Source organism: Heterodontus francisci, chromosome 26 (assembly GCF_036365525.1).
Source record: "Heterodontus francisci isolate sHetFra1 chromosome 26, sHetFra1.hap1, whole genome shotgun sequence".
In the NCBI taxonomy this organism is placed as follows: domain Eukaryota; kingdom Metazoa; phylum Chordata; class Chondrichthyes; order Heterodontiformes; family Heterodontidae; genus Heterodontus; species Heterodontus francisci.
In genome coordinates, this window is record NC_090396.1 from 59215000 (window position 1) to 59241147 (window position 26148).

At 39.3% G+C, this 26148-nt stretch overlaps 1 protein-coding gene across 5 annotated transcripts in view; it reads right to left on the reverse strand.

The window, feature by feature from the left end:
• Positions 1 to 7946: 7946 nt before the first annotated feature.
• cog1 (component of oligomeric golgi complex 1) overlaps positions 7947 to 26148 on the reverse strand; it is a 55839-nt gene continuing 37637 nt past the window's right edge. For 4 of the 5 annotated variants that reach the window (XM_068058342.1, XM_068058340.1, XM_068058341.1 and 1 more), the window contains exons 9-14: positions 16923 to 17084; positions 14778 to 14905; positions 14553 to 14661; positions 13200 to 13309; positions 11934 to 12012; positions 7947 to 8170 (exon numbers count right to left, since the gene is read on the reverse strand). In XM_068058342.1, coding sequence (XP_067914443.1) covers positions 8027 to 8170; positions 11934 to 12012; positions 13200 to 13309; positions 14553 to 14661; positions 14778 to 14905; positions 16923 to 17084 — 732 coding nt within the window. In that variant the 3' untranslated portion in view covers positions 7947 to 8026. Of the gene's footprint in view, positions 8171 to 11198; positions 11319 to 11933; positions 12013 to 13199; positions 13310 to 14552; positions 14662 to 14777; positions 14906 to 16922; positions 17085 to 26148 lie in introns of those variants that run through there. The other variant, XM_068058343.1, reaches the window with a different exon arrangement.

Below are 26148 nucleotides of genomic sequence, written 5' to 3' on the forward strand. Positions count from 1 at the left end.
CTATTTACATTAGCAGAGGGGTCAGTGACTAGGGGGCATAGATTTAAAGTGATTGGTAGAAAGATGAGAGGGGAGATGAGGAAACATTTTTTTCACCCAGAGGGTGGTGGAGGTCTGAAACTCGCTGCCTGAAAGGATAATTGGGGTAAAGCCCTCAACTCATTTAATAGGTGTCTGGATATGCACCTCAAGTGTCGTATCCTGCAGGGCTACGGACCAAATGCTGGAAGGTGGGATTAGACTGGGTGGCTCGATTTTTGACTGGTGCTGACACGATGGGCCAAGTGGCCTCTTTCTGTAATCTTTCTGTGATTCTACCTGGTCTGCTCTGGAACATAAGTTAAATCCCTTGGAACAGTGAGTTGTCGCGTAATCAGCTATGCAAGAAGTGTTAAAAAGTGTAATTAGTCTGTTGCATATTTTCCAGCAGCATTGGAGCAAACCTGAGATCTGATTGGCTGCAGATAAGTGGCCTGGTTTGGAAGGGGGAGTGGGAAGCAGGATAGCCATTTGTACCCTTTTAAAGATTGCAATTTTTAAAAAAAGACACTATTATCCCTTAGGGGCAGCAACAAAGAAAATGCTGCATTGGCAACAGAATAGCACAACCTAAATTGTTGCCATGGCAATGGTTTAGTTAAAATCAAAGCCAATATTAGAGCTTTTAAACAGAGACTGCATCTTTTCACCCACCCACCAAACTAGACACTTTTTAAAAAAACTCAATCCTGTGTTTATGGAGGAGTGCAACCAGTCAAACTTAATTGACCATCCTCATCAAATGTGCACACGCATCCTATATATAAAATGGTTTGGAGCATAAGGTACTAGTGTAGCAACATAACGGCTGATAAGAAGTAATCACAATTAACTCCATTTACTGTCTTTCTTACTAGCCTACCTCTGGACAATGAAATGGGATTTGAACTGAAATTCGTCATTATGAACCATTTTATTGCATTAAGCACGGAATTAAACTGGTCCACTTAGTAGTACAAATGTGTTTTAATGATGTCACAAAAATGACATTAAATTTTTTGGTGGCATCATTTGACTTGACTTCTCCATTCAGTTGGGCGGGTAATTGGTCTGGCACAGAGTTCTCAACAACTTAGTTCACAAGATTTTGAAACTAGGCAGTCCATTCACAGTCTCATTCAATATTCTGGAATCCAATCTAGAATTTGCGGTGTCAGAAATAAGGAAAAACATGTGGATGGCATATATATTTCTATATAGATATTTGATTACCATAATTGTTAGTAATGTCAAATGATAGACAGTACTAGATCAATCTTGTATTCAGGCATTGTATCTAATTTGGGTAAGTGTACAGGAATTACCCCAGTTATACACACAGCTATATTGATAGTATACCTCGTACCGGACTGGAGGCATGATTCACACAGCTTTCCAGAAAGTCAGTTTTTTCCCCAATGATGTTTAATACCGAAAACTACTCTAATGCTTAACTGGCACTGATTTATTATTAGGTTAGAAGTGAATGTTTTTCACTTAGAGGGCAGCTAGTTACTGCCTTAGACACCAGACTGTGGTGTCACACTGTTGGCAGCTGATTGAAAGTTTTAAATTGGGAATTTAAAAGAAAAACAACTTTTACAAACCTTAGCAAAGAAATTTTATTTTAAGAGATTCACTTTGGATCCATTTAAGTACAGCAGGTGCATATTTAAAAATAAATTCAAATACATTAAAAAAAACTAATTTTTAAACTGGAGTGCAGAGCGATGAAAAGTGTTGGATTGTGATTCCAGTTGAAATGTTAGTACAATGTAAAAACATACAAAATGAAACTGCTGTAATTATGGATTTAGTTCTGGCAGCCCTTCCTGTATCTGGGAAATGTAATTCAACATTAACATGTGACGGTAACAATATGAACAAGGATGAAGGCGGTGCTTATGGGAACATCCTCAGGAAATAACTTTAGATTAGAGATACAGCACTGAAACAGGCCCTTCGGCCCACCGAGTCTGTGCCGAACATCAACCACCCATTTATACTAATCCTACACTAATCCCATATTCCTACCAAACATCCCCACCTGTCCCTATATTTCCCTACCACCTACCTATACTAGTGACAATTTATAATGGCCAATTTTACCTATCAACAGTCTTTTGGCTTGTGGGAGGAAACCGGAGCACCCGGAGAAAACCCATGCAGACACAGGGAGAACTTGCAAACTCCACACAGGCAGTACCCGGAATCGAACCTGGGTCCCTGGAGCTGTGAAGCTGCGGTGCTAACCACTGCGCCACTGTTACCGAAGGTCTTGAGCATTTTTAAATTCTTTATCAGCTGGCTTTCCTACAATTTAATATGTTGTACCACAGGATGACAAGCCTCCCTTCACTGAGTCCCTGCTGACTGTCCACTCCCTATCTGTGCTTCACCACAGGCAGAGGCAAGAGAGAGCAGAACAACCAAAAAAAAGTCATCCCCTGACTCAATCTGCATTTTTCCTGTGGACAATGCATTTCAGTGGCAAGTTAACTTAGTGTTTTTGGACAGTAGGGGAATCAGGAGATAGGGTGGGAAAAGTGGAGTTTAAGTAGGTCAGCCATGATCTTTTTGAACGGTGGAGCAGTCTCAAGGGGCTGTATAACCTACTCCTGCTCTTATTTCTTATGTTCTTATATTAACTCACGATAGTGATGTAAATATAGAAGGTAGTCGTCTGCCTACATCATTCCATCAAAGAATGAGCAGTTGCATGAGAAAGAAAGACAAGTACGGACACGTTTATCAATTTACCACAATACAGATATAACTGGAAATTGTTCCCAGAAATACCCATTTAATTTACTCATTTAAAAAATAAAGTTATGTTGCTGATCTTGATCCTGTAATGGGTTGGCATACAAATGTTCAGTAGGTTAGGGCCTTCCTCGCAGAAGAGGGGAAACATATAAAGATCAGGTCACTAAGGCAACCCACACACCTCCAAGTGACAAGGTGAAGACCAGCATGTGGGAGGGCTAGCAACAGGTTGCTTTTTGTCCACCCTCTCCTGCAAGGTATAGTTCTATGATGCAGACAGGCCAGAGAACCAAGATGTGAACAGTAGAAAGAATGCGGTCTGCAAAGAGCAATATTGGCTAGCTTCAGGTTTTTACTGAAGAAGCCTGTTTATATTGAAGTTACAAAGGAGAACAGCATTTTACCTACCCAAAACAAACTATATAAAAGAAAAACAGAAAGGTAAAGTACATGTAAAGTACATGCATGTAGGAAAGTATAAATGAGTCGATTTTCTGTAAAGTAACTTAAGGAACAATGGGAAAGAAATGAACACAAATGGAAAAAAATGTGACAGTAAATTAGCAGAAACACAAGTGCAGATCTAGTGAGCTATAAACCACTCAGACTATAAGGTAATGCCATTAGATAAACCTCACGGTCATAACAATCAAGTATCCAGGCAATAATCTGGGGAAAAAAAACACCAAGCATTATCCTCAGTACAGCACAAGGGGGAGACATTTTGCATTTTCATACGGGAATGTGAATTTTACAAAGGTAAATGTTAGGCAATGCAGTTTGAGTTGAGATGACACCTAATGTAAGTTAGAGAAGGTTCTTTTACTTTGTGCATGTAGTGAACATAATTCTTTAATACAATTACCAATTGTATTTTTTTTTTAAATTCTGCTGTTTGAGCAACAACTTGCTTTTCTTTCCTGCTCCTCACAAGATGCTTCAGAGCATTTGAGTATGAGGTGGACCGAAAACAGTGACCACCACACAGACAGGGGGTGGGAAAATCAGAAAGGGAACTAAAGGAATGTTGAAAGAGACATTTTGAGGAGATTTTTGGGCATAAATAGGGAGGAGGCATGATCAAGGAAAATAGGAAATAGGGTGATTAAGGGGTGTCAATAGTAGAGTGGGGGGAGCGGAGATTTAGAGGCATATAAGGCAGGAGGGTAATCAGTGAATTAGTGTGGCACAGGGAGCTGGCAAGATTAGAATGCAAGGACAAAGATTTTGAAATCAACTCACAGGTACACAGGCAGCAAAGGAGATCAGAGGATAGGTAATGGAAAGTGTGGGTGTGGACATGGGCTGAGAGTTTGAACGAGTTGGGGATATGCTGATGCAGGGTGACATGCAAGGAGTGGAATTAAAGAAATCAAGCCTTCAGATGACATAGCATGGACTAGGTTTTGTCAGAAGAGAAGGTGAAGGCAGATAAGCCTGCAAAGATGAAAAAGTGATCTTGACATTAGAGATGTGGGATAAGAAAATTAAATTGAAGTCTAGCAGTATGCCAAGGTTCTGCACCTCTTGGATTGCCTTGCATTGCCAACTAAGAAGTCAAGGCCAGCGCCGAATAGATTTTGGTGGGAATCAAAAAGAATGGCTTCAATTTTGCCAAGGCATTTTGGCACATTTAGATATAGCAACAGTCTTTGGATTGAAGAGACAGAGGTAAGGCTAGATGTCATCAGCGTACATGTGGAAGCATAATTGCAAGATGACAATACACTTCACAGATTTGGAAAAAGGTTGAGATAGGACAGCAATCGGAGGTAATGAAGAGGCTATGGAAAGATTTCTTGAGGGATGTGATAATCGTGGGCCGGAAAGAGGGGAATTGCGAGTGGAACGGTAGGAAAGCATGGGACTGGAAATATGAAGTTGGAAGATGAGAAGCTGTATGGGCGATTAAAGGAGCAGGTGGTAAAGTCCATCAGAGATGAGTATGCTGGAGAAGGGAGTAAAATGGCAGAGAATGGGGTAAGTGGGGGCTCAGCTGGATGGCAGACGGAGAGCTGGGGGTGCACCAGAAAGCAGAAACTTCACTGCCAAGTAATATGGAGAGGTCAAGAAGGATCAGATGGTTAACAATGTCTCAAGAATGACTGACGAAGGCAGTCAGTGCTGTGGGCAAGATGGAAAGCAGATGTTAGGTTTTTCAGAATAAATTTTGGGAGATGAGCACACACCCAAGTCTGGGAGGTTAAAGATGAGATGGTAGAAGGTGGGAGTTTTTATGGCGGTTGTGAGACTGGTCTTAGATGTGGATATCAGTGCATGAATAAAGGAAGCCATTTAAGTAAAAGCATTGAGGCAAGCAGATGAGAATCCAGAATTTGGGGTGGTTAGTGGCGGAGGTGCCGAGCAGTTGAGAAAGCAGATGAGTCAAATCGAGGGGAAGGTGGGTGAAGGAGGAAGAGATAGCAGTTTGATTTTTGAGACAAAGGTCCATAAACTCCTTGCATTTGGTATTGGAGCTAAGTTTATATGGTGCAGCGGGTAGGAAGTCAGAGGAGGTTGTTCGTTTTTTTGAGTCCATGATTTTGCTTATCTTCAAGGATGATCCTGGTGTAGTAGGATAATTTAGGCTTGGAGACATTACCATAATGGAGAAACATTTGATCTGAAGCCTTAGTCCTGCAAATCAGATTATAGCAGCAAGCTTCTCCAAGTTCAAATTCTTTCAGTGGTTTGCACATATACTCAACATCATACCAGAATGGACAAGCAATCATAATTAAAACGGTGAAACTAGGACATGATTATCAGTCATTATATTTTGTCAATCCATTCAAGGTGAAATGATAAACAGAGATTCTGAAACTTGATCAAATGGGATAGGACATGTCTAACCACAGGTTATCCTTAAATTCCTGATACTGGATTATAGTTGTCCCAGTGAGGCAAACACATCTCCAGCAATACATCTTTGTGGTTACATCCAGTGTACGCAACGTTCCATCCTTGCCATCCCACGCACCCATCTTCCCAGCCCCCACCACCCCCCCCCCCCCCCCCCCCGACCTACCTTTTTACACGCTGCTTCTGGGAGACATCATCAGTAGCCACAAGGTCACTTTTCATGTATTTGCTGATGACACGAGCACTACCTTTCTTTCACCATCCCTGTGTTACTGCATAACTGACATCAATTTATTGATGAACCAGAATTCTCTCCTGTTGAACAGTGGAAACACTGATCTTCCAAACTAGCTTCAAAGGCAACCACAAAGCAGTGATGGTCATTGATTGTTCATCCCATTGTTACAGAGAATTCTTTTTTAATTTCACTGAACAAACTGTGCTCCTTTTAGACTCCTTGCACTTCCAAGATGTTTTGTTCTTTGTAAGAATTGAGATTTTATGTATTCAAGGTCGCAATAAAAACTATATAATGAATGGAGTTTATAAAGTAGCTGAGTGTACAGTTTAAATACCTTTTTGGATTTAAAAGATACTAGAATTTCAGGCTGGCCTCAGGCCTCCCAGTTCAGGCATGCATTGTGGCCACAATGTCCCCTTTGGCTTGAAACTGGGTAGATACAAATTTATACCCCTCATATTTCAAAGCACTCACCTTATCCATATTTGCCAGTGTGAATGATGATTATAGATGGTAATTTAATAATATGGAAACCCTGTTTGATCATTTTAGGAGTAAAACATAATTCAATAAGATCAATGACAAAGGCTTTCAGCTTCTGAGTTAATGTACTATTAAGTCTGAATTAGTTCTAGTCAATAACACTGCTGTTCACCAGGCAGCGCAAATGTTGGCATCAGTCTTAATTCACACTGAAATTTCCATTGACTCAAGCGAATCATTTCTGTTTGAATTTAATGCCGCTCAGCAAGTTCACATTTACCCAACATATTCCCCCTTATCAGAAAGTCAAAAAAAGTACCTTATAATTCTGAAGCAAAAGAAATGAAGTTTTAGACCATTATGAATTCCTGGCTGAGTACTTATATTTGCCTACTACCAAATAAGGGACACATACCAATTTAGCCCTGACTATATCTTGAGCTATATTTAATACTACCAAGAAGTAACGAGTGAAACTCCAGTGTCACAATTTAAAACTAAACATTAATGGAATACATCAAGATTAGCACAAAGCTTGTGTCTCACAATGGGTCATAATTCAATGTCAAATCAGAATGCTACAAGCAGAAAAAGGCTTTAGTTTTGTTGAAATTAAATGACTTCAGGCAAGATTTCAAGTGCAATTCTACAGTAGGCCCTCAACAGGGATGTTAACTTGAGCATGTGTCCATTGGTTACAAAGGAACTATTACCTCAAGTGCTAATCCATTTACAAACTTGGGATATGAAATTCCATTTAAACTTTATTGCTAGAAAAAAAATTACTGACCGCTATATTTGACAGTGCAGCTTCATTTGGGAGGTTATGAGACAAGAAAATATGTTTTTTCTCTAGCTATGTGTTGCTTTGGGCACTAATGCATAAAAATCATATGGCTATAATCCAACCCTCCATTTCCACAAGCACTAGTAACACAGATAATGGTTCGATCCAGCTGAAAGAACCAGTCAGCAAACTATTTAGTGTTGATTTTTTTGGAAAGAGAATTCCATCTTTTTGTGATTCGTAAAGGCGGTAAATCTGTTTTCTAATTTAACTGAAATCTTGAAACATTCTTTGTGCTCTAGTTTATGATTTTGCTACAAAGAAGAAACAGGAAATATTCCCGAGCTGTTTTTCTTGCATCTGTGCCCTATTAAAGAAAGATGTAAGCATTGAAAGATACTTCTTCAAAATAGGACTACATATCCCATAGTCCTAATGAAATGGAAGTTTGCTATTTGATGGATGTGTACTGACAAAAACTGCATGTTGAAAGAGAGAATGGCTGCTTGTGTGAACAGCTGAAGAATTCATTCATTAGAATGCTGCCCCTGCTCATGTTACCAATCTAGTTAACTAATTCAATTTCATTAGGATTTGATCGATATTTCAATTCAATAAAAGGTCCAAGTTGACATACTGCTGTCCACATGATACTGATATATGCTTTTTATAGAAAAATTGTATCCTAATAATGGTAACAGATGACCATAGCTATATTAAAGCAGCTGCCCATGGTTACAAACACGTGTTTTTGTAAGTTACAAACAGCAGTAACATTTACATTAGTGGTAATTGATATTTCTGTATTTATTAATTTGCATTTACATCACACCTTGCATCCACCAATTTTTTTTTGAAAGCTGGTATTATCACTTTGTCATACTCGATAGCCACCCTAGTTTAAATAGGGATGATGATGCTGATGATACATCATCTTCTTGAAAAGCTGCTAGCTGCCGAAATAAGGAGCCAGGCCTCAGACTTGCATCTTCTGTGACCAAAGTGGGAAGCATCTGTACAAAAAAAGACAAAAAAGTGTTAAGTGCTATATGCTGGGTACATTTACTGTTCAATATATAAAGTTTTACAGTGAAACAGCAGAGCTACCTTTAAGCTCTTTTTTCACAGCCAAGCCAACAATGTGGTCTGCAATAATTATACATTTGTAACTCCATGAAGAACATTTTAGCTTCCTTACCAAGTCAACTAGCTCAATTAGCAATTACATAGACTCACAACCACCCCCCCCCCCCCCCAGAATGAAAAGATAAAAAGACCCCATTCCAAATGTGTTCTCTTTCTGTCCTCACAGGAACATGATTAAGTCTTCCCAGAACATCTCTTTGCCCATAAACTGCAAGACTAGTTCAGAAAGATTCCTCTTTAGAGTTCAGGTGGATCATGTGTTTCAAAGCACATTATTCTATGCATACTTGCCACTGAATTAGAATATTAAATAATATACTGTTGTCATAGTTCATTAATAAAAACATGCAAACCAGAAATCAAGCTGATTTGTCGTGACTCAGGATCATCATTTTTGGAGTAACAGATCACACAAGGTAAATAGATGATATTGTGACAGTCACTTCTTTTAATTATGACAAAATGATGTCATCACATGAAGCTGAGTGAAAGCCTTTAAGTACTATTAAGTTTGGATTAGTTCTGGTCAGTCACACAGCTATTCCACCCGACAGCAAACTAGATCTGTGGGACCAGTTTTGGCTCCAACTGAAATTTCCATTGGCTCAAGGTACTAAACAGAGGATAGCTAATTTTTGGAGCCAAACTCTTTTTTCCATGTTTGGATTTAATGTCACTCAGTAAGTTCAGATTAATTTCCCCAACACCTTCTCCTTCCCAGCAAGTCAAAAAAACAGTGACAAACAATTCTCGACAACACCAACAGCCACAAGCTTTGATACATTAGATTTTCAGCAATGTAAGAGTAACTCAACTAGGAAAAAATACATTGGAAACAAATATGAAGCATTTGCAGTAATTTGTAGTAAAATCAATCACTCATTTTTGAATATAACTACACAGCTGTTTGACAGCAGTTCACATTAGAACACAATCTATTTGTCCTGTGTATATCGTTGGCGCAATACTAAGTAGGAGTTCCCGATATTGAGATGGTCATTCTAGTCGCAGACATTTGACAGGAGAAAGAGATCTGAATTTAGAACAGACCCCATCCAAAAGCTCCCATAGCACAGGCACTAGTTAAATGACTGAGCACCAACAACTAATAATGCCTTAATTAAATGGCCCTGGATGATGTCAACATACATTCTTGTTTGTGTTATATGTTACAAATTAATTTCATATTTGTGTAGTATGCACATTGACAGACACTGCAACAAGCTGGCAAATTACAGCCAACAGCATCACTTCAAAAGAACAAAACACACTGCAGTACAAACATATTTTCCATAGCAGTAAATTAAGTTAGTGAATTTGGAATACAAACAATTTATAGGAGGTATGCAGTGAGTATCACAGACAAAGACTATTAACCCTCTGAGAACTATGGCAGCATTTTACTCTACAGATTTCAGCTGAATCATCAATATCATGACTAAGTAATAATTTTGTTGTTCCTCATGTTTAATTGTACTCCTTAGCACTCAGATATTTTTATTTATAGAACTTATTTATTTGTATATGATGCCGGATAAAAGTCATGTGCAATTTGAAAGCTACCTAAAAATTCAGTCTCAAAGGATTTGGCACAATCAATTGTAGCCAAATATTAAAATTGCTACGTCTTCAACTGTGGTAGCCAAAGAGAGAGAGAAAAACTGCCTCTTTCACGCTTGCCTAATTTCACAGCAGCTTATGAATCATCTGAGTAACTAGTCAATCACCACAAGTCAATCTTGCCATAGCCAGGTGATTATTCACAGCTTCAGCTAAACAGTTCAAATAATGTACACTAAAATCGAACCACAGAAAAATATCAACTGAGTAACAAGGGGAAAAAAAAGGTAAATTATTACAATTGGGTAACTATAAAACCAGTGCATTTGAATTTAGCAGACTGCCAAATTTTACAGCAAAACAGCCTCCATAAGATCAACTTCAATTTTCCTCAAGAACAAGAAAATCTTAAAGCTATCAAAGGTTATAATACTCAAAATAATGTGTTCATTTCATGATTAACTTTTAGACTACTGGTATTTTTCTTCAGTATATACTACATGGCAAAAAGTCTTAACTAAAATTATAATAAATTGAACTGTTATGTTTAAATCCACAACACTGTTTCCTTACTCTAGATTGTGCGAATGTAATTGAATCATAAGTTTAGATAAGGGATTTGTACTTGTTTGTCAAATTGGAGTAACCTCTATTGTAATTTTGATGCAGGTTTGGTTAATCACAAAATTTGCACAGCTAGCCAAGGATTAAAAATGAGGTTTTAGATATCAGATTTTGTGCCATTTTCATACATTAGGAGATTGTGGGATCATCTTTCCTTTCCCCTACTCTCCAAAATACATGGTAGGAACCAGGATAAAGAAAAATGGTAACTATAAAGGTTTTAAAGTTAGTAAATGGCTAGAAAAGATAGATCAGGAAGAAAAATACAAGTCAGAAAATAGAACTAGCAGAGAGAATATGAAAGAAGTGGAAATGGGGGTAGAAAAGATAGGGCAAGCAATTTTTTTTTCACTATTTAACTTTCAATTTAGCAGTTTAGGATCAATATTGTAGTCTGGGAATACTAATCTGACATTTTAAATATTGTGCTTATTTCACACTGTCAGTCTGCTAGGGAAACAGGAAGCTCTGAGCTTAAAAACCAATGTGAAACTCATTGTTCTATAGTTGCTTGGAAGAAATGAGATTTCTTATCTATTTTCAGAGAACAATTCAATTCAGAGAGTGACATTATTTAACTTGGAATTGGACTGGTTCAATGTTGGATTTGGTTTTAGCAAAGTTGCTCTTAAATCGGCTTGACTGCAGCTTCACACTACACTGTACTCACTCACCACAAATCCACTGGTATTGGTAGTTACCTGATCATAATACTGTCTATTGTATATATTTAAGCTGCAATGCAAAGCCAAGTACACTGCACACAGGATGATGAAATACCCAGTGAAGCTTCATCAAGGAGATTGTAGCTGTGAGAGCTCAATGTGTCAACTGAAATTGAATTTACAGAAAGCAGTTAAATCACACACTTTACAGATAAAAATGTAATTTTTATTTAAATTTCTTATTTGTAAGACCATGTAGTGCAGTACCAACAATAAAAATAAAATGCACGGTACCAATTTAACAATCAAAATCATCCATTGTGTTGATCAGTGGGACAAGAGAAGAGCCAAGGGTTGTTTTTGTCAAGATGATGCACTTGTTTCACTGAATCAGTGTTTGGTACTTGCAGAAAAAGGTGTGCCACTTTTTCAGAATATCAATGTATTTAATTGTTAGCAGTATCTGCATGTGGCACTGAACATTAGAAAAGAACAGTACAAATAGATTTTATTCATCACTACTATAAAAGATCACTGTTTAAGTAACACATTGTAACCATGAATGACAGGTAATGCTAATCTGTCAGAATATCACCGTGCTATCATTTTATGAGGAAAAACAGGTCAATATACTAAAGGCAAACAAGCTTCAATGAGGTAAATAAACATATTTTGTAAAACATAAGGATTTAGACACTTCCTTTTATAGTATTAGAGTTAAATTTTAAACCAAGCCAATACATCACAGTAATATGAGAACGAACAAAATAATTACACTGACCTGATTCTTAACTTCGTTTCCCTGGACAGATGATTTAGGTTTTCGTGAACTTGCCATACTAAGTGGCAGCAGACCAAATCTGGAAACAGATTTACAATACTGACACCATGTATGGTTTAGTTAACCACTAGTGACAAACTATTACAGATCAGAACAAGTGAGCAAATTAGCTACACAAACATATTAAAATGCAATAAGTTAGCTGAATTGTTGACCTGCTAATGACAATATCAAGGCACAGAAATTGGAATTTGCTTCTTTGGGTCAGCTGCACACACACTTCATTTTTACCTGGCCAGGTTGCAAGTTGGCACGTAGGGGATAGAACTTTTCACCAAAAATACACATTGTAAACTAAGTTGTTGCTGTAAACTCAGGTGATCTACATGCACTTGAACATTAACAGCAGAACTGAACATAATATGGACGTTTCATCTTAATGAGTTAGAGTATTAGTTTTGCTGCCTTTTAATGCAATAAAACATAAAATTGTAGAGCAAGTGTTATTTTGAGGAAAGGTCCAACAACCTGAAACGTTAACTCCGTTTTTCTCTCCACAGATGCTGCTAAATATTTCCAGCATTTCACAGTAGTTTGCTTTTTCTATCCAACTGGTCCACTTAAAAAGGAATGCATTATTGAGGCGCACTGGGAAGATTTGAGAACTACTGTCTGTGATATAAATGAGCAAAGCAATGCCCATATGGTACTGAAGCAGAATCGCTGTGCTGGCTAATGTATTTCAACCTTAGTGGGTTTCAAGAATAAACTAGACGGGTTCTAATCAACAAATGATATTTAGGATTATAAGAAATGGACCAAGGAAATACTGTGGCTATGTAGATGAAGATCTCCTCCAGGCTGCAAGTGTTACAGCACTACCAAGCATACAGTTAAAAATGAGGACGGTATCTAATCAAGCAACTTAAATTGAGTACAAGAACATGTACTTATTTAGCACCTTTAACATAGTAAAACATCCCAAGGTGCTTCACAGGAGTGTAACCAAACAAAATTTGACCAGCAATCCTTTGGAACGGAAGTCTTCTACTTTGCAGAAGTTTAATTTCTACTGGCCAAGCAATATTATATTGGTACATACTGCTATATAGTCTCATCTGTTTCCCATTTGGATAAAAGACAGGTCACTGGTATCTAATTATCTAGCATGGATTGTGTTGCAATTCTTATCAGACCACATAAACATGTTTACTGCAGTACAACACTTTCAAGCTTGCTGCAGAAATGCAATGAGGATTCATTTACCGGATCTGACTAGAAGCCAGTGGCAAGATGTTATGAGGTTCTTGTGAGTTATATGGTACACTTCTGCTGGTGTATTGTTTCTCTGTGCCTGTTAATAACCCAAACAGCACCTAAAGGACAGAAATATGTATTTTACACAGTTATTTTCTACATCAATATAACATCCTCAGACATTATGGGCCACTGAAGTTTTGGCAAGCTTTACACTTCAAAGTCTGTCATGGTTACAAGAGCTTGGGCTTTCAATTCTGTGAAAACGCTTTCAGCTAATGAAAGACATTTTTTGGAATTGGAGATTTAAAGAGATTCAAGGCACTGAAGGATAGGGAACCAACTTATCAGTGAGAATATGGGTAATGCATGAGCAGAATTTGATACAGTACAAGATACAGCTGTGTTTTGGATTTTTAAAAAAATATATAGTATGGTTAACAATACAGTAATAAGGCTAAACTGACAGCTGGAGTTGCTTTATTATGGTATCATTAATGATTTGCTTCAGTATCACAGTACATCAAAGCATAAGGAGAAAGCATTTTACTCATTTCACAGTTTTTAAAAATTCTTTTATGGGATCTGGGCATCACTGACAAAGCCAGCATTTGTTGCCCACCCCTAATTGCCCTTGACAATAGACACATTGCTGTGGGTCTGGAGTCACATGTAGGCCAGACCAGGTAAGGTTGGCAGATTTCCTTCCCTAAAGGGCATTAGTGAACCAGATAGGTTTTTACAACAAACAATGATAGTTTCATTACTGAGCTTCGCTTTCAATTCCAGATTTTTATTAATTAATCGAATTTAAATTCCACCAGCTACCATGGTGAGATTTGGACCCGTGTCCCCAGGGTATTAACCTAGGCCTGCTGGACTACTAGTTCAGTGACATTCCCACTATGCCACCATCTCCCCCTACCAGTATTCAACCAGTACAGAAAAGCTTAAAAAGGATTTTCTGAGTCTTTCTCAGAGTATATGCTACTTTAAGTAATGGTAGGTTATAAATAAAGATGGTATTTGCAAAATTTAACTCATTGCTAAATATACTTCAAAGTGCTAAATGAGCAATTATACATTTTTTCACTTATTACAATGGAAAGTATATATATTTTCTAGTAAAATATACATTATATTTCTGTTTTATCTGTACTGCATCTCAAAAGGGAAGCATGAGAGCACACAGCCTTAGATATCTATATAGACACTGCTGCCTTGGTAATACTCCACCAACTTCCTCTTTCCCAGATCAGCTCATCAATTCAGTTTCATTAAGTATTGGCCCAATAATCCAGCCAAGGTTGCAACCTGAAAAAGACGAGACAAACTTGTTTTGAATATGGCTGCTGTACTTACTGAGGTCCTTTGTGAAAGTTTGTTCAGATTGTTGTTAAGGTGCGGAGTAAAAACATCCAAATCAAATGGATCAATATGGCTTTCCAAAGTATCTGCCACATTCTGAACCCTGATTCAATAAACAGAAGAATAGTAACCTTAAGATTTGTCTCTCCAATACCAGGAATATATAAAAGTAAGAATATAAAATGAAATAACTTTGGTATTTAAAAGGATGTTCAGTACCTCGGGTCTTGCTGGATCCTGCTGCTTTTCACCTCTTCATTTTTGGCTGTTAAAACTGAACCAAGGTACCTTAGATCAAAAAGCAGTTGCAGAGCTCTATTCTGGGTTAAAGGGAATGCAGAATCAACCTGAAACAGAACACAAGTTGAATATCAAAATGTGTGTCACATTTAGCAATTATGCTGCAAGGAAGTTAGTTCAGTAATCTAAGTTGTTTGAGAGTCAGGAAAAAACGACTTTTTGAATGAAGGACTTCTGTTCCTTAAGTACTGTGGATCTTACTTAAAACTCCACAATCACACCCTGTTGTGATTGCCTACAAGTAGTAAATTTTATAACTGAAGGTTATCAAGAGACAATTTTATCCTTCTACCTGTGTAATTTTGTCAGAAGTAATTCAGCTGGTTACCTGCCTACCCCACTGTTCGAGATAATTTAAATCAATGAGGACCTAAAGCAGAAAATAAAATAAGCTGTAATAAAAAATAAAGCCACACATTTTCTCCTGGCCCATGCTGCGCCAATGTTGCATGTGGCCCATGCATAACGCATTGTTGACTTTAGTATCTTCTAAATACTCCCAAGATCAGATTGTAATTGGATAGAGTGAGGAAGGTGCTGCCAATGTAAGCAGGATCTGTCAGTATATTCAGGAACTAGCAATTTTTGAATGGCATTCATGTGACTGTAAATCAAATAAAGAGGGATTATTCGGGGTTGTAAAGAAAATTTTTCAAAAGTCTGTTGTATTTACGCAAGTCATTTTCTTGAATGCTGGAACAGATGAAAAGTCAAAGTAACTATTTGAGACATGTGCTGCAGGGAAGGTACAAAATTGCTGTTGCCTCCCACCGTATTAAAAATGTTGACAGTAGCCTCCTAAAATACTAAAAAAAAATCAGTTAATGATTTGCTTCTCTAATCTGTTGTTACATTTCAATATGAATTTCATTTGACACTTCTCATACTTAGGTGAAGAGTTGTAAAGGATTTTCTTGTGTTTGAAGAACTGTAGATCAGTTTGGACTGTGTCAAAATGAGTCAGTTCCAACTTCTGTGCAATTGCAGCCTGGTTACTTATTTTCACAGCTATAGTTCTAGAGAATGAAAAGGTCAAAAACTTTGCTGCAATATCTAGTAACCACCACCAGATCTCTTCACATTTTTGAGCATCCATGGGCCTGCAGTGGACCAGACACAGGGATAGGGGGAATGAAACAGGCCATCTATAGGAACTTCAAGATATTCAGATTTTTCTGTCAGAGATTATATACTGTATCATAGAAATTGGGAATTAGAAGGCTGGTCTTAGTAGTGGCATTTTAAGACATTAAAAATATATTTTAATCTTTTGATGCAGTAAAATTATGAAAATAATGATGGGAAATTTTCTTAAGAGTTGCTCCCACTCCAATGATGTAACTTTACTGGAAGTCATGCCAGTAGATAAATGGTTAAAAAGCATCAGCGTTCATCACAATCTCTTACTTTTCAGTTTAATGACACAGCAAAGACAATGATCTGTGTGGATGCATGAACTGCATAGTAAATTAGTGACACCTACAAGACTTAATATACATAAACATGTATATAAACCTTTGAAATTTAAATTAGACTGACTGCTTAATTTTTGTATGGTTTTCAACCTTTTTTTGCTTTATGAAAACAATGCCTATAATAGTTTTTATTTAAAGGATTACAGATGCCATCATCAACTAACCAAATATAAAATATTTTACAAGATGAAGTAGGGGTGGGAGTTTGATACCATCATTGTGTACATGGTCTGGCTTAGATAACTGTGACTACACATACAGTTTCCTAGGCAACACATTTTTACATCCATTATCCAATCCATAAAAGTGGATTTGCTTATCCCCCTAATACCAAAGTGAAGGACACAACTCTTCATATGTGTACACACCAAAATGGTCAACTGTTTGCTTTTTATTCCAAAGGATGGACTATAAAAGGAGTTAAAGACAGCAATACATATCTGGGTTTAATGAGACTTGCAATTGTTAATTTTTTTGAAGTGCATTTCATGACTCAGGGCTTTGAATACTTTGTGTAGTATTTTACAGTTACAATACTACTTAGAGCAATGCCAACAATTGCCTGACAAGTTTGTTTTTAAATACGCACCTTATCCAGTTTTACGGAACACAGTGTTTCATAACCAGTAAGCACTTCATCCAAACAAGTCTTCAGCAACTCCTGAAGCGTGACCTTAGGAAGAGCATGACCTCCGACACGGTTTACTTCTTGGCATAAATGAAAAAGCAGTGACTGGATGTACCAAGATGGCTATGAAAAAAAAATCAAAGACATAAAACAAATTAAGTTCCAAAATAATTATTGAATGTTCTTGAAAAAATAATTTACTGAAGATAAACAACAGTGCAAGTGGTTTAGTAATTTTAAAAAGGCAACTTTAAAGAAAGGTGCCTGATAAGTGTAAAAATTCAAAATAAATACAAGGAAAATATACTTATAGTCTACAATTCTTTCTTTGGCCTCCTTATCTCAAGAGACAATGGATAAGCGCCTGGAGGTGGTCAGTGGTTTGTGAAGCAGCGCCTGGAATGGCTATAAAGGCCAATTCTAGAGTGACAGGCTCTTCCACAGGTGCTGCAGAAAAATTTGTTTGTCGGGGCTGTTACACAGCTGGCTCTCCCCTTGCGCCTCTGTCTTTTTTCCTGCCAACTACTAAGTCTCTTCAACGCGCCACACTTTAGCCCCGCCTTTATGGCTGCCCGCAATTCTGCGGGTCTATAAAAATACTATAAAATTAGATAGATGAGATCTTGCCATTAGTATAACTTTTGCAAAAAAACTCATTGTATCAAAAAATTGTGATATCTTTGACAGACTGTCTATAATATCCTTTCCAACGAAGCTTTTTGAAAATAATTTTTACAGGGAGCAGGTTGCTATCATTCAAGAAGCTGGCTGAGGGAAGTTACTGAGGCAGACAGCAAGAGAAAGCTGAGTGAACTTCAACGAAAGTTTGATCTAAGATGCTTCAACAACGTTATCATTTCAACTACTAATATTAATAAAGCTCCTTCAGTATAGAGCCCCGCAACACCTGTCAATCTCTAAAATGTCAGATGTGCTTATTAAATATTCCAAAACATGCACATAAAATCTGTCAAAGATATCACAATTCTTTGATACAATTTGATGTTTTTTAAAATAAAGTACGAATAAATGAATTTGGTGGCACTGTGGTTTAGGACACCTTTCTTGCACCTCTGGCAACTGGAGGCAAATCCACCAAAACTGATCATTTGTCTATATCAATGACCTGGATACAAACCAGATGGAGCAGTAGAATTGGAGGAGGCAGCTCAGAAATTACAAAATGAATTGAACAACTGGGCAAAATAGGAACAATTTAATGTAGACGACTGTAGAATGTTCCACGTAGGAAACAAAAAGACAACATGCATATTCCATGAATGGTATTAAAATAGCTATGGATGAAGTTAGAAGTAACCTAGGAATCTTAGGACATATTTAATGCCAAGTCTACAATCAATGTAGAACAGCAATCAACACAACCAAAAGGATGTTGAACTACAGAGCCAAAATAATAGAACACAAGTCAGAAGAGGTAATGTTAAACCATAGAGTACCCTGAATATTGCATCCAGTTCTAGTTCCTGAGAAACTAGAGAAAGACTCAAGGACTGGAAGCAATGCAGAGCATGGCCACAAGACTGATCCCCAGTAACTGGAGTCTGATTAGGAGGCAAGACTCGTGCTCTTCAGCTGTTACGGTCAAGTGAGGAGGGGTGGAAGGACTTCCCTCTTTTCCCTCTCCTTGTTTGACCGCAACAGGTTTAATTCTTTCTTAAAGTAGGTATTTGATTACTTACTTGCTATGATCATAACAAGAACCAATTGGACAGGTTTCCTTGAGTTAACAAAGAGAGGTTAACTTTATTGTACCTGAACTGAACTAATAAAATAATAAACAACATGCCAACTTTCACTCTCTCACACACACAAGAGTGGGGAAAGGTCGATTGGTTGAGTTAAGAGTCCATAGAAAAATGTTATACAGTCTGTGGAGTTTGGTGATTCAGCTGGTTTCTAGCTGAATTCAGTGGGCCTGAGGCTTTTAGTTTGAAGTAGATGACTGGTTCGGTGAGTCTCTTGAAGACAGCAATGTGGATGATTTCCTCCAACAGGGTTTCTGATCATAGCCGGAGTATGCAAAGGTGGTCAGTCAACATGCAGGATTTGAAAGCTTTCAAGCTGGAATGGAGAAAGAGAGAGAGAGAGGGGCCTCCATTTAGGGTCTGCTCATGTCAGAGTCCAGTTGCTTCTGCTCGGCTGCAGAGAAAAACACCAGCTAAAAAACAGATGTGGAGGGGCTTGTCACATGATAGTCACTCGGTGATTCAAAACACTGCAGTTAGCAGTATTTCTCTGCTTGCTGAAAGAAGGGTAGTTCCTTTAAACTTCCTGGGTCTTGGTTCTTGCTTGGAAATGCATAGACATTTCGTCTCTCTCAAGAACACAAGAAATAGGAGCATAAGTAAACCAAATGGCCCATCGAGCCTGCTCCGTCTTTCAATACGATCATGGCTGATCTTGGACTTCAATTCCACTTTCCTGCCCGTTCCCCATATCCCTTGATGCCGTGTGAGACCAAAAATCAATCCATGATGGAGTATCCACAACCCTCTGGGGTAGAGAATTCCAAAGATTCACAAGCCTTTGAGTGTAGTAATTTAAGAACATAAGAAATAGCAGGTGTAGGCCATTCAGGCTTGATGCCCTGCCATTCAATAAGATCATGGCTGATCTTCCCTAGACCTCAACTCCTCTTTCGTGCCAGCTCCTCATAGCCCTCAACTCCCCGATATTTTAAAAATATATCTATTCTTTAAATACTTTCAGTGATCTAACCTCCACAACACTCTGGGGTAGAGAATTCCAGCTATTCACTACTCCTCATCTCAGTCCTGAATGATTGGCCCCTTTTCATGAGACTGTACCCCATGTTCTAGACTCTCCGACCAGCGGAAACAATCTCTCAGCCTCTACCCTATCAAGCCCTTTCAGAATCTTGTAGTCTCATTAGATCGCCTCTCATTCTTCTAAACTCCAGAGAATATAGAACCAATTTAATCAGCCTATCATAGGACAACCCCCTCATCCCAGGGACCAATTTAGTAAATCTTCACTGCACTGTCTCCAGTGCAAGTATATCCTTTCTTAAATGCAGAGACCAAAACTGCACACAGTATTCCAGATGCAGTCGCACCAAAGCCCTGCACAGTTTTAGTAAGACTTCTTTATTCCTGTACTCCAATCCCCTTGCAGTAAAGGCCAACATACCATTTGCTTTCCTAATAGCCTACTGTACTTGCCTGTTAACTTTCCGTGTTCCTTGTAGTTACAACTTCACACTTCCCTACATTATACTCCATTTGCCATCTTGTTGCCCACTCACTTAGCCTGTTTATATCTCTTTGCAGTCTCTCTACGTACTCCGTGCAGCTTACCTTTCCACAGAGCTTTGTAACATCAGCGAACTTAGATACATTACTCTCTGTCTCTTCATCCAAGTCATTAATATAGAGTGTAAATAACTGAGGCCCCAGCATTGATCCTTGCAGCACCCCACTATTCACTGCCTGCCAACTTGAAAATGTCCCTATTATGCCCACTCTCTGCTTTCTGCCTGTTAACCAATCCTCTATCCATGCTAATATATTACCCCCAAAGCCATGAGCGCTTATCTTGCCAATTAATCTTTTATGTAGCAACTTATCAAATGCCTTTTGGAAATCCAGGTATATTACATCTACTGGTTCTCCATTATCGACCCTACTAGTTACATCCTCTAAAAACTAATAAATTTGTCAAACAGGATCTCCAAAACCATGCTGACTTGGAAAAGCATAGTATGATTCGAACAAGTGCAATGTTGAGACTTCTTTTATAATAGTTTCCAGCATCTTTCCAACAACTGGCCTGTAGATCCCCGTTTTCCCTCTACCTCCTTTCTTGAAAAGCGGCCTAACATTTGCCAACTTCCAATCTGACGGGACAACTCCGAAATCTAAGAATTCAGGAAAATCATAACCAGCGCATCCACTATTTCTTCAGCTATCTCTTTTAGAACCCTAGGATCTGGTCCCAGGGACTTGTCAGGTTTTAGTCCCTCAAGTTTCTCCAATACTTTTTCTCGGTTATCAATATCCTTAATTTCCTCACTCTTTTTAGTCCCTAAGCTACTGCTTATTTCTGGTATGGAACTAGTGTCTTCCACTTTGAAGACAGACACAAAATATTTGTTCAATGCCTCTGCCATTTCCTCATTTCACTTGATGATTTCTCCTGTCTCTGCCTCTAAGGGACCAACATCTACTTTAGCTACTCTCTTCCTTTTTATGTACTTATAAAAGCTCTTACAATCGGTTTTTAGATTGCTGGCTAGTTTACTCTCATTCTATTTTTTCCCTTTTCATCAACTTTTTGGTGGCCCTTTGCTGGTTTCTAAAACACACCTAATCCTCGGACTTGCTACTATTTTTTGCAATATTATAAGCCTCTCCTTTTAATCTAATACTCTCCCTAACTTTCTGAGTGAGCCGTGGAGGGGTCTTTCTTGATGAGTTTTTGTTTTTGAACAGAATGTACTTTTGATGAACCCTTTAAATTGTTTCTTTAAATGTTTTCCACTGTTCATTTACCGCCATACCTTCCAGTCTATTTACCCAATTAACCTTAGCCAGTTCTCCCCTCATAGCTTCGTAATTAGCTTAAATTTAAGATTCTTGTTTGTGATTCATAGGCATTGCAGTGTAGGATACAGTGTTGCAAATTAGGTGATCATCTTAAGCTGAAAGGATGACTTTGCTGGCAGCTTGCCTTAAAAACGTCTTTTAAAAAAAATAGAAATTCAGATCTCCAGCCAGTGGACCAAAGAAAATTATCATTCAACAAAACAGTGGTGTAACACAGCTCATCAAGGAATCATCTTCTTCTAAGATCATCTCTTAGATAAGACTGTTAAGGATATTAACAAAGTTAAAACAATTAAACTGTGGCGGCGGACTTCAGAGAAAACTGTCCACAAAGATGTAGCAATCTCTGTAGTGTGGATTTTCCCTTTCCCAATAGCAGTTTAAATCTGGCACCAAGTGAAGGGGATTTCCAGGCATCCAGCAGCAGTGATGTCAGCAAGCAGGGTAAGCAGCCAATCACATTTAAGTATTCTCATAGACAGCAAACTAGGAAATTAAAAGCAGATTATCCTTCACTTTTAATTTACATTTTCAAATAGCGAGATAAATGAGTAATGGATTAAGATAGAAGCTAAAATAACTTCTAAAAAATTAAAATATGGAGAAATGGGATATTCCACAAATATAAAATTGGCTTTTCAGAACCAGTGAGTTTTTAGCAGCAATTATGGACTTCATACACCATTTAAAGCCTAGTTACACCTCATTCAATAAGATGTAAATTTTGCGAAGGTTTTTACAGCAAGACCAACAGTGTAAAAGTGAAAGTTTCTGTCAATTCACTGACAAGAATAGAAGAAATAGGAGGAGTAGACCAAACAGCCCGTCAAGCCTGCTGCGCCATTCGATACGATCATGGCTGATCTTAGGATTCAACTCCGCATCGCTCCCCATATCCCTTGATTCCCTGAGACCAACAATCTGTCTATCTTGGCCTTAAATATATTCAATGATGGAGCATCCACAACCCTCTGGGGTAGAGAATTCCAAGGATTCACAACCCTTTGAGTGAAAAAATTGCTCCTCATCTCAGTCCTAAATGATCATCTCCTTATCCTTAAATATGGAGACCAAAACTGCATACAATATTCCAGGTGTGGTCTCACCAAAGCCCTGTACAATTGTAGCAAGGCTTATCATTGTACTCCAATCCCCTTGTAATTAAGGCCATGCCATTTGCCTTCCTAATTGCTTTCTGTACCTGCATGCTAATTTTCCATGTACCTTATATGAGCACATCCAAGTCCCTCTGAACATCAACATTTACAAGTTTCATGCCTTTAAAAAAAATCCAATAAGATGTAAATTTTTCAAAGGTTCTTTGCAGCGAGACTAACATAAAAGTGGAAGTTTTCATCAATTTGCTGATTGCTTAGGGATTACAGTCTACAACTACAACCTGCAACAACTACCGTGGAATCTCCCTGCTCAGCATAGTGGGGAAAGTCTTTGCTCGAGTCGCTCTGAACAGGCTCCAGAAGCTGGCCGAGCACGTCTACCCTGAGGCACAGTGTGGCTTTCGTGCAGAGAGATCGACCATTGACATGCTGTTCTCCCTTCGTCAGATACAGGAGAAATGCCGTGAACAACAGATGCCCCTCTACATTGCTTTCATTGATCTCACCAAAGCCTTTGACCTCGTCAACAGACGTGGTCTCTTCAGACTACTAGAAAAGATCGGATGTCCACCAAAGCTACTAAGTATCATCACCTCATTCCATGACAATATGAAAGGCACAATTCAACATGGTGGCTCCTCATCAGAGCCCTTTCCTATCCTGAGTGGTGTGAAACAGGGCTGTGTTCTCGCACCCACACTTTTTGGGATTTTCTTCTCCCTGCTGCTTTCACATGCGTTCAAATCCTCTGAAGAAGGAATTTTCCTCCACACAAGATCAGGGGGCAGGTTGTTCAACCTTGCCCGTCTAAGAGCGAAGTCCAAAGTACGGAAAGTCCTCATCAGAGAACTCCTCTTTGCTGACGATGCTGCTTTAACGTCTCACACTGAAGAGTGCCTGCAGAGTCTCATCGACAGGTTTGCGTCTGCCTGCAATGAATTTGGCCTAACCATCAGCCTCAAGAAAACGAACAGCATGGGGCAGGATGTCAGAAATGCTCCATCCATCAATATTGGCGACCACGCTCTGGAAGTGGTTCAAGAGTTCACCTACCTAGGCTCAACTATCACCAGTAACCTGTCTCTAGATGCAGAAATTAACAAGCGCATGGGTAAGGCTTCCACTGCTATGTCCAGACTGGCCAAGAGAGTGTGGGAAAATGGCGCACTGACACGGAACACAAAAGTCCGAGTGTATCAAGCCTGTGTCCTCAGTACCTTGCTCTACGGCAGCGAGGCCTGGACAACGTATGCCAGCCAAGAGCGACGTCTCAATTCATTCCATCTTCGCTGCCTTCGGAGAATACTTGGCATCAGGTGGCAGGACTATATCTCCAACACAGAAGTCCTTGAAGCGGCCAACACCCCCAGCTTATACACACTACTGAGTCAGCGGCGCTTGAGATGGCTTGGCCATGTGAGCCGCATGGAAGATGGCAGGATCCCCAAAGACACATTGTACAGCGAGCTCGTCACTGGTATCAGACCCACCGGCCGTCCATATCTCCGCTATAAAGACGTCTGCAAACGCGACATGAAATCGTGTGACATTGATCACAAGTCGTGGGAGTCAGTTGCCAGCATTCGCCAGAGCTGGCGGGCAGCCATAAAGACAGGGCTAAATTGTGGCGAGTCGAAGAGACTTAGTAGTTGGCAGGAAAAAAGACAGAGGCGCAAGGGGAAAGCCAACTGTGCAACAGCCCTGACAAACAAATTTCTCTGCAGCACCTGTGGAAGAGCCTGTCACTCCAGTATTGGCCTTTATAGCCACTCCAGGCGCTGCTTCACAAACCACTGACCACCTCCAGGCGTGTATCCATTGTCTCTCGAGATAAGGAGGCCCAAAAGAACAGTCTACAGCAGCATAGAATCACTGATTTCAGCGTTAATCTATGCATGTATGGATTCCCAAAGTTGCTGTCAGTTTCAGTGGAGTAATGATGGCAAACGCCAACAGTTTCTTCTTCATTACCACTGCAAAATCGGGCCCAAAGACAAGAAAGGCTATAATCGAGAGTGAGGTTTACGCTGGAAGAGCATGAGGGGCCACCGACAAGACATGAAGCCATTTCTTGTATTCTGTCCACCTATCCAACTGTTTTGGAAAAGCCTCCCCACATTAACCTCTTGGGCATTATGGAGTTACGGTTGGTCGAGTGAAAAAAATATATGTTCACGTGCCCAACTCTCCTTTTCCTACTCTATGGACCTACTTGACCAGCAAAAATCGAAGTGTGACGTCACAGGAGGGCTGGTAAGTGACTGGTGGGTATTTCTTTCCTTCTTCCGTGTCTCTTGTTGTTTTTTCCTTATTTTTTTATTTTAACCTGTAATTTAAATCAGGCGATGTCATTACAGGTTAAGAGTACACTTAAATAGTTTTTTTTCTCTTAAATACTGTGATCCAAATTAATTAATTAAATAGAATAGAGTTGGCTGGGCAGGCGATGTGTTGCAGCTGTAGTATGTGGGAGCTGGTGGACGCTAGTGTGATCCACGGTGACCACATCTGCAGCAAGTGTTGGCTGCTCAAAGAACTTTGGCTCAGAGTTGATGAGCTGGAATCCGAGCTGCGGACACTGCGACACATCAGGGAGGGGGAAGAGTTACCTGGACACTGTGTTTCAGGAGACAGTCACACCCCTTAGATTAATTACATCCAATCTTGACCCGTTATCAGGGACAGGAGGGTGTGACTGCGAGTGAGGCAGGTATGGGGATCTAGAATTTAGCTTTGGAGGAGCCTCAGCCAGTGCCCTTAATCAATAGGTATGAGGTTCTTGCTCCCAGTGTGGACAAGGGCACAGGCTGCAGGGAGGATGAGCCAACTGACCACAGCACCATGGTTCAGAATGCCATTCAAGTGGGGGGAGAAAAGAGCAATGTAGTTGTAGTAGGGGATAGCATAGTTAAGGGAATAGATACTATTCTCTGCAGCAAAGATAGAGTCCCGAAAGCTGTGTTGCCTAGCTGGTGCCAAGGTTAAGGACATCTCTTCTGGGCTGGAGAGGAACTTAGAGTGGGAGGGAATAGATCCAGTTGTCGTGGTCTACGTAGGTACCAACGACATAGGTAGCACTAGAAAAGAGGTTCTGCTGAGGGACTATGAGCAACTCGGGGCCAAATCAAAAAGCAGAACCACAAAGGTAATAATCCCGGATTACTACCTGAGCCACGTGCTAATTGGCATAGGGTAAATAAGATTAGAGAGGTAAATGTGTGGCTCAAAGATTGGTGTGGGAGAAATGGGTTCCGATTCATGGGACACTGGCACCAGTACTGGAGAAAGAAAGAGCTGTTCCGTTGGGATGGGCTTCACTTGAACCATGCTGGGCCTGGCGAATCGTATAACTAGGGTTGTAGATAAGGCTTTAAACTAAATAGTGGGGGGGGGGGGGGGGGGGGTTCAACTGAAAGGAAGTTTAAAAAATCGAAAAGTAACGAGAGAGCAGAGGTGCAGGGTAGTGAAGGAACATACATTAAT